Source organism: Canis lupus, chromosome 34 (assembly GCF_011100685.1).
Source record: "Canis lupus familiaris isolate Mischka breed German Shepherd chromosome 34, alternate assembly UU_Cfam_GSD_1.0, whole genome shotgun sequence".
Lineage (NCBI taxonomy): Eukaryota > Metazoa > Chordata > Mammalia > Carnivora > Canidae > Canis > Canis lupus.
The window spans coordinates 22,361,467-22,370,834 of record NC_049255.1 but is presented as its reverse complement, the minus strand read 5'-3'; the positions used below and the strand labels follow the sequence as shown (position 1 = coordinate 22,370,834).

Genomic DNA, 9,368 nt, shown 5'->3' with positions numbered 1-9,368 from the left:
GGAGAGACCCCTCCTAAGGGGAGGAGCAGCAGCAGGCTTTGATTCTCTGCGTGGTTCCTTTTGCCTTTTCACGGTTCTATACACTTGAACTCCTCGCCTTTCCCCTCAAGACTCGCCCCCCGGCCAACTGGTCCCTTGGTGCTTTGTCGCCAGCCTGAGATGGGGCGCCAGCGCCTGCTCGGAAGGTGAGGGACTCCGCAAACTGCGGCGTGGGCCACACGCTGCAGAAAGTGACCAGAGTGCTGACCTCCCCGAGCCGGACTGCCCTCCCCCCACCAAGGGAGCACCCCGTCCGGTCGGCCACGCGCGAGGGAGACGCGTGCAAGGCTCGGGCCCGGGCGGGCCTCCAGCGCGCCGGCTCCCGGGCTGCAGGGCGAGCGGCTCGCGGAGGCTCGGGCGGCAGGAGGAGCGTGTGAGCTGTGGGCGTCCCTTTAAGAGCGGCCGGCGGACCCGGCCTCCGCCTCTCAGTCCGCGGAGCGCGCCGGCGGCCACCTGGGCTCGCGGCGGCCGGGTCGCGGCGGAGGCGGGAGAGGGGCCCCGACGCCAGGTGCCGGGAGCCGCGGGGCGCGTGGCCGGCCGGAGGATGCGGGAGCGCATCTGGGCGCCGCTGCCGCTGCTGCCGCTGCCGCTGCTGCTGCTGCTGCTCCCGCCGCCGCTGTGGGGCGGCCCCCCGGACAGCCCGCGCCCGGAGGCGCAGCGCGAGCCCGGGCCCCTGCAGCCCTTCGACCTGCTCTACGCCAGCGGCGTGGCCGCCTACTACAGCGAGGACTACGAGCGAGCCGTGCGCGACCTGGAAGCGGCGCTGCGCAGCCACCGGCGCCTGCGGGAGGTCCGCGCGCTCTGCGCCCGCCGCTGCGCCGCCCGCAGCCCGCTCGCGCCCCCCGGCGCCGGCCCCGCGGCCGAGCTGCCCTTCTTCCGCGCGCTGCTGGAGCGCGCCCGCTGCGCCCGCCGCTGCCAGGCCGAGCGCCTCGGGGGCCCCGCGTCCCGCCACCGCGTCAGCGACGATGTGCGCAGCGACTTCCAGCGCAGAGTGCCCTACAACTACCTGCAGCGGGCCTACATCAAGGTACCCAGGGCGCACAGCCCGGCACCCCCCAACCCTCCCCAAGGTGCCCAGGGCGCACAGCTCGGCCCCCCCCTCGAGCCCTCCCCAAGGTGCCCAGGGCGCACAGCTCGGACCCCCGCCCTCGAGCCCTCCCCAGGGTACCAGAGCGCACAGCTCGGACCCCCCCCCCGCCCCGAGCCCTCCCCAGGGTACCAGAGCGCACAGCTCGGACCCCCCCCCCCCCCCGCCCCGAGCCCTCCCCAGGGTACCAGAGCGCACAGCTCGGAACCCCCCCCGCCCCGAGCCCTCCCCAGGGTGCCCATGGCGCACAGCTCGGTCCCCCCCTCGAGCCCTCCCCAAGGTACCCAGAGCGCACAGCTCGCGCCCCCCCCCCCCGCCCTCCCCAAGGTACCCAGGGCGCACAGCTCGCGACCCCCCCAGCCGTCCCCAAGGTGCCCAGGGAGCACAGCCCGCGCCCCCCAGCCCTCCCCAAGGTGCCCAGGGTGCACAGCTCACGCCCCCCACCCTGGAGCTCTCCCCAAGGTGCCCAGGGCGCACAGCTCGCTCCTCCGCCCCAGCCCTCCCCAAGGTGCCCAGGGCGCACAGCTCGCCCCCCCGCCCCGCCTCCTCGAGCCCTCCCCAAGGTGCCCAGAGCCCCCAGTTCGCGCCCCCACTCTCTGGAGCCCTCCCCACTGCCCCAGTCCCCTTGGCGCTCGGCTCCTTAACCTCTCAGTGCGGGTCTCCTTCAACCTGCCCGTCCCGTGTTCGTGCATCTCCTATCTGGTCGCCCAGGCTCCCTAACACACACCAGATGGGACCTGCTCAAGCCATTAGCTCGTTGGGCATCAACTTGTCTCTGGAACAGAGGACTACACTGATGAGACGATGCTTGAAGTATCCATTCAGCACTAACTTCGGAGACTTTGGCAAAACTGGGTCTAGCATAAGGTCTTCTCTTGCTTCATTTCTTGGTCTAACCTCACCCCAGTTTCCCTTCGACTCCACTCTCATCCCTCCTACACTCCAGTCTGCACCTTGTCTCTGAAGTTTACAAGAAAACATCCTCCAAATAGCAGGGTTAAAGGTTGACTTGCTCTGAAACAAATTTGGTGTCCTCTCTTACAAAACAGTAAAGATCAAAAGTAGGGGAGAAGGTGTGGTGGAAGGAGGTGAATCTGTGTGAGGCAGTCTCACTCAAAGTGTCTACCCAAAGTGCTGAGTTTTCCTCCAGAAGACCTTTGGTAGAGGATTTCCAATTTCTGGAAATAAGCATTGGAGTTATTTGACATCAGATGCCTAATACTCTCTTTTAGGTGTATTCAATCTGCCTGAAGTTTGTGTTAGGAGATATACGGTGTATATTGGCATTTTATCCGTATTCACAATTTTGATGATCCATCTGGATGCTTCAGCAAAAAGAATTTAGTTTGAGTTTCTGGAACCCCCCCCCCACCCCGGCAATTCATGTTGCTCTGAACTTACACTTTCTCCCCCATCCCCCATTTTCTGGCTTTTTATGTCAATATATCACTGTCCCCTCTGCACCTGCTAAAGTGGCTTAGTGGGTTGTCCTACAGTAGCGTTAGCCAATACACCAGGCTACATTTCTAGGATCGCAGAAATACACACCATGTACAGATACATGTGCACACCATCCTACAAGGTCTGCGCTCTCGTGGGAAGGACACTGGAGATTTTGCAGTTGTTTGTGGAGCTCAGGAAATCACAGCCGAGACTAATACTTAACTTCTACTGCTATGGTTGAGAGGCTGGAGTTCACTAGACTAATACAACTTGGGCGAGAAATGAGGATCAAGCCTGAATCCTTTCCAGGATTCTCTTCTGCTTGCTTTTGCCTCTTGATGAATTTGCTAAACCATGTGTTAAGTATAAGCCTGATATTTTTTGGATGAATAGTGTAATTTTTCGTGGTCTTGGAGAAATCAGTCAATAGTCAAGAGAGAGGAGACCTTGAGTGCCCGACAGCCGAAGATCTGCTGAGTCAGTTTACAGAACAGAACGTGGGTGGCCGAGTTTGGTCCTGATAGCACAGTCTTCCTGGTGGGAGTCTCAGATGTGAGGTTGGCAGTCCTGCTGATAGTTCTGTCGCACATCTTGGGGAGATTTTCCTTTTTCATGTCTGGAGAAGGAATGCATATTCCTTTTCAGTCCTGTAAAAATAAATAACCATGAGGCAACTCTTACGATGTGGATTTCTTTAGTTCTGTAATTAAGCTTCCCTCACTGTTCGTGTTACGTTGATCAGTGATTCTGCTTCAGTCCTCTGGTCGGAGGTCAAAGAAGGTGAAGTTATAGGTTTGACATGCCTCAGATTTTTAGCACTGAATTGGTTATAGGAATTAGTCACTTGTGGGCACCTCTGTGGGTGAACTGTTGGGTGTGATCCAATGAACCAACGTAGTTTAAGAAGTTCTCCCCAAAACATGTGAACCCATGTGCTCATTTCTGTTTTGCCAGCAGTGTTTCTGAGGGCAGAACAATTATCTTCTCCCTTTTCATGTCGACTCTAATAAGCTAAGTTTCTTGGATCTACATAATTGATAATCTCTGAAAGAGGAGATATTTGTATTTCTTTGGAAGTTCATTTTTGATGGCTGAGTTTGTAGGAGTGTGTCTGGGAACGTGTAAAAGGTGTACCGCGGTTCCTCCCTCCCCTCTCCCAAGAACGCCGCAGTTTCAGCCTCTGCTTGGCTTCCTGGGAATTTTAATCATAAACACATGCATGCACGCACGCACCCATGCATGCAGACACCATCCTTTGAGAGTAAAACAAAACTCTCAAATAATAACAAAGTGTAGTCAGGCTCTGACAAGTGTGGATTCAGAAGTATTTACTCCCTGATTATAGAATGTGAATGTGTCTGGCTGTGCCTGGATATGAGCATGGCCCCTTATGTCCTTAAGTTGCTTTTGACATCAGGGACTCCATTTGCACTTCCCAGAGGATAATCCTGGGCCACACTAAATCCAGCGAGGAGTTTACAGTCAGAATTTGAGAACTTGGAAATCCATAATATGGTCAGAACTAGTGGGCTTCCTAGAAATAAGGAAGTACAGTTATTCGCATGTCAGGATTTACCAGCTGTAGGTGCTCTCCGGAGTTGGTGAGCCTCTGATGGAAGCAGATCCTTTATACTGATGTGTTGGAGAGGAAGAGGCATTGAGAATTAGGAAATCCAAGTCCCTGTAAGTTCAGTTGGTCATGTCACTGATGAGGGGAGGGAAAGGGACTCTTTCAGTGTTACATATTGCATGGCAAAGCCAACACGATTTGATGAAATGAGCACAGGGCTGGTAGTCGGAGTCTCACCTTTGCCAGTAACGGATGCCCATGCTTGTACTGTGCCTGCTGCCCCATTGGGTCGCCTCAGGTCCCAGGGAATGCTGCAGTCCCCAGGGCTATCCCTCTGCCAGATTTGGACAGCTCCAGGGATGAGTAGGTCCTTATCCTGGGGTGTAGCAGACACTCCCTGCATGTCTCTTAAGCTCGGCTCTGTAGAATCTTCCTTGAGAGCTGGCATGTTGGGAATTGGTCTGGACAGCTATGAGGCAGCAGCTTCACTTGGTTCCTAGCCACACCTTTCTGTTTAAGTGCATGGTGAGACTCCTCAAACTTTGATGTTTATCGGATTATAAGATATAACTCATGATTCATAGCCCAAAGCCTAAAATAGAACTTTCCTCATAGTATTGTTTGCTCAGAAACCTTCCATGGTTTCTCCTTGCTGCCTTATAAAGTGCATAGAGTTAAGTGCGGCATCCACAGCCCAGCTTCCCCTTAACTTCCTGGCACTATCCCCCTCACTGGCCACCCTCTAGCCTGAGCCAACCATGGCTGCTTGGTCTCAGGTAGCTGATACTTTTGCATATCTAGGCTTTGTTTATTCTCTAGAAGGCATGTGGGCTCTAGCATGGGATGGATCTAGAATTGAAATTTATCTCCTCAAAAAAAAAAAAAGAAAAGAAAAGAAATTTATCTCCTCAATCTCTGGCTGTGTGACCTTCTGACCTTGAGCAAATTACATAAACTTTCTGAGCTTTACTTCCTCCCTATGCCACATGGGGTGATAAGAGGACTTATCTGATTGGTTTAGGTTAGGTTTAAGGGAAGATTTGCATAAAGCACTCAGGAGGGCCTATTTCTCAAAAAAACAACAACAACATAAAAAACAACAAAAAAAAAAACCAAAACAATGGAGACAGCTTCCTTCTTCTTATTAGTTACAGTAATAGATTTTCTCTCCTCCTGTACATGTTCAAATGGTCACTCTCCTAACACAAATATACCTGCTTCTGTGAGGCCCTCCTTCATGCCCTCTGCAACTCCCAAGAGAGCACCCTTCCTGCCTCCTTTGCATGTCCACAGCAAGGAATTTCTTCCTTTCATAACATGTTTCATTTTTAACCTCGTTTCCTGAAAATTCATACCTATCACTTACCTGAGCTCCTTGACATCAAGAACTGTCTTAGTCGTTTTTGCATATCCTAAAGTGGGAGTTTCCGATCTGGATGATTTAATAGATGAGTGATTATTATTAATCATCTGGGCATTAAAAATATGATTTAAAAATATATGATTTAAAATTAAAGATTTAGGTATAGTAGGTCTGAGTTGGTCCTTAGCATCTATATTCCCCCTAAATATCTAACACAGAGGGCAGTTGCAACAAATGCTCAGTGTATGTTTGTTGAATGAATAATAGCTTGGTTTCTTGCATGTGAAATATTGTAGGGAAAGGTCTCTGAGTGGCAGCAGGAGGTGTTGTCACAGGACTTATTCAGTTTCCCTGCTGATCAGAGGCTGGAGATAGTTACAGAAAGACAAGATTCCTTGACTTCTCACTCTTTTCTACTTGTAAGTTCTGGCGAATATTGTAGACGTCTGTTCCTTTCTCCTTCATCTTTTTCTCCTAATTACTACTTAAAGCTATGTTTCAGAATACCCTTGGTTGACATATTGTGCCTATATTCTATATATTTGTTGAATTTAAACAAATGTAAGACAGGGAGGTTTTTTCCTCATTTCTGTGATCTATAATCAGGACTAGTTTGACAGTGACTGTTTTTCTCCCACCGTTCCCAGCCATTCAATAAAAAACAAAAAAACAGCAAAAAAAAAATAGTGGCGCTTATTTATTTTTTTTACTTAAAACAAGCTTACCCCTGCCTGTTTTGTTTCTGAGTTGGTGCTTTGGGCCATTTGACCTTTGTTTTTCTTCTCAGAATTAAAGCGGGGGTGGGGGGGGGAGGAAATAGCAATTAAGTTAGGCAATCCTATCTCCCTCCTGAAGTCATCTCCCTAAACTCCCTTTTTCTTGACCATAATCTATTTTATTAGTGGTTTCTCAAAAAGAAAAGTAAACTCAAGGAACTTTCTCACTTTTATTCTGCTTTATCAACTTTTTTCTTTCTAGAAGAATGCCTTAACAAAACAAAACAAACAGAAAATGGAAACCCTAAGTCACACTGCACAATATAAATCCCGTTAGTTCAGAATAAAAACCTTTTTTGTATCCCATTTTTAAATCTCTCTTTTTTTAACCTAAATGTAGACTGTGTACATTTTGCCCCCCAAATTATTTCAAATAGGAAGTCGAATTTATGTCTTCTTGAGATAGCTGTCCTGGAATTGTCCTAGGGATTATTTCCTCAGACGATGAGGCCTTTTTTTTTTTTTTTTTGGTGGGTCTCACAATTTCACAATTGAGCCTTTTTTAATGCTTGAGTCATCAAAATCCACTAGTACCATCTTTCTGTCCCATTTCTTAGGAAGGAAATATGGGAAATTGTTTGTCTAGCAGCTTTTAGGTCCTTTGAGCCAAGTAATCAGAATCTTAGTCGTCTCCCAGAGGGCTGGCCATGTGGAGTCCCGGCCAGCTACTGAGATGACAAATAGTGCCACAGAGGCTTTCTTTTCTTTTCTTTTCTTTTCTTTTCTTTTCTTTTCTTTTCTTTTCTTTTCTTTTCTTTTCTTTTCTTTTCTTTTCTTTTCTTTTCTTTTCTTTCTTTTCTTTTCTTTTCTTTCTTTCTTTCTTTCTTTCTTTCTTTCTTTCTTTCTTTCTTTCTTTCTTTTTTTAAAGATCTTATTTATTTATTCATGAGAGACACACAGAGAGAGGCAGAGACACAGGCAGAAGGAGAAGCAGGTTCCCTTTGGGGAGCCTGATGCGGGACTCGATCCCAGGACCCCAGGATCAGGACCTGAGCCAAAGGCAGATGCTCAGTCACTGAGCCACCCAGGTGTCCTGCCACAGAGGCTTTCAAATTCAGTTTGATCAGAGTAGCAACTGCTTACAAGTTTTCTCCTCAGTCTGGGGAATCAGGGATTCCTTTACAGGTTTTAATCAAGGAAAGCAATAAACTGCTGGTCTCTCTTCACAGATCCCCTGTCTGAGAATCGAATGTATTCTGTTGCTAATACCATTTGCTCATGGATAAACTCCAAAGGGAAAGCTGCGTGGACATCCTTTGGGAATGTTTAATAAAATGTCAGCTTGCTTCATGGGGGGAGCATGATAACGTTCTGAAAGGGGGGGGGGGGTAAGTTCACCTAAAATGAAAATCCACTATAGTAGTGGTTTCCTTTGCCAAGGAATTGAGTAAACTGGATTTCTTAGAATCACACCCAGATCTTCGAGCTGGGAGAGAGGGACAAGTGTTTTTGCTCCAAAAATGTGGTTTAGCAAGGGTGACAGGTGGTAATATTAGACAGGCATGGACTTCATGACCACAGAGGGTGGGTGCAACACTGTTACTTAATAGCTGATGGTCTCAGACTTTCCATGACAGATCAAGAAGAATTGGGGCGCCCGGGTGGCTCAGGGGTTGAGTGTCTGCCTTTGGCTCAGGTTGTGATCCCAGGGTCCTGGGATCGAGTCCTGCATCAGGCTCCCTGCAGGGAGCCTGCTTCTCCTTCTGCCTGTGTCTCTGCCTCTCTCTCTGGGTCTCTCATGAGTGAATGAATAAAACCTTAAAAAAAAAAAAAAAAAAAAAAGGAGAGTCAGTAGGTGGAGGTGCATGCAGAAGGTAGGTGTTCTAATGTATGGCCAGTGCTTTTTCCAGGCTCTACGCTGTGGGCATGGCTCCCTCTTGAAGGGTAGCGTCTGCTGAATCAGGGGTACAACAGAGACCTATGGTGGGCCGATGGCCTTCAGAGACAAAGCAACCACAAGACATAGCTTCCTGGACTGCCCTGCCCACCCTGCATTTTCATTCACATGATGCATAGGCCACTCAGCCAAGAGTCATCGTTGTCTGGTGGAACAGTTTGCATTTCTCATTAGGAAAAATAATGTCTCCTGTCTTGTTTTCCATTCAGCTGTTCTCTATAATTCTTTTTCTGTCCTTTTATGCATCCCTCCTTTTCCTGCTGTCTGACTTCCTAGCTGTGTAATTCCATGAGGCCTAACCCTCATTTGCCAAATGGCCTAAACGCCTCTTTAAAAAATGATTTGCTATGCTTGAGTGCTGAGTATGATATTTGGTTTTCAGGACTGAAGGGGGATGCAGACTATTGTCAGAAGAAGCTGGTTTCACTTGGCCGCACCCCTCTCTGCTTTATTTTACTATTAGTACCTAACTTCTCTGTTTCTACCTCTCCTCCCTGATTCCTTGTCCTATCAGCGATCCACACAGTGCAATCACATCTAAAAAGGAGAAGGCGGAAGGGGTTGATGGAGGAGAGAGAAAAGCAGGTAGTGGTAGAGGCAATATCAGGTTTCTGGTTCTACTGAAATGAAGGCCACAGAGCCTCTTATTTAACTGGATACACAGACACTGGTGTCTACTTCCATGAAACTTTATTTATGTTGCTTTCCCCCGTATGCTTTGTGCAAGACTTGGGCATATGCTGGGAAGATGTTCCCCTCCCCTCCTGGCTTCCCATGTTTCTGCAGCTGCTCAATTGCCACATCCATGGAACATCGGTGTTAACAACCATCCCATTTTACAGATGGGAAAATAAAGCCTCCTTTATTTTCCCATAAAGCCTGGAGGCTTTATTTTCCCATCTGAAAACACAGACTCAACCAAATTAAAGTGAAACACATTATTTGCTAAATGGAATAAATGCTGAAATTCTACTCCCTTCTGAGAAAAACTCAGGAATAGGAATCTAGGTTGTTGCTCTTCCCCAGTAAGCCTAACAAAAATGAGTGAGGCGGAGACTCTCTTTGGAAGGGGAATGAAGAAATAAAGCCAGAGCGAGGGAGACCCAAGATGTCAGATTTTCCAGGAGTTCAAAAGTATCAGAATGATCCTCCTGGAATCCATTTATCTGCAAAGAGTGGATTCAATTTTTTGT

At 49.0% G+C, this 9,368-nt stretch overlaps 1 protein-coding gene across 1 annotated transcript in view; it reads left to right on the top strand.

Annotated features, from left to right (window-relative positions):
• The first annotated feature begins 583 nt into the window (after positions 1-583).
• Positions 584-9,368, top strand: part of P3H2 (prolyl 3-hydroxylase 2) — a 150,337-nt gene continuing 141,552 nt past the window's right edge. Inside the window, exon 1 of the mRNA XM_038583692.1 lies at positions 584-1,066. Coding sequence (XP_038439620.1) covers positions 584-1,066 — 483 coding nt within the window. The remainder of the gene's footprint in view (positions 1,067-9,368) is intronic.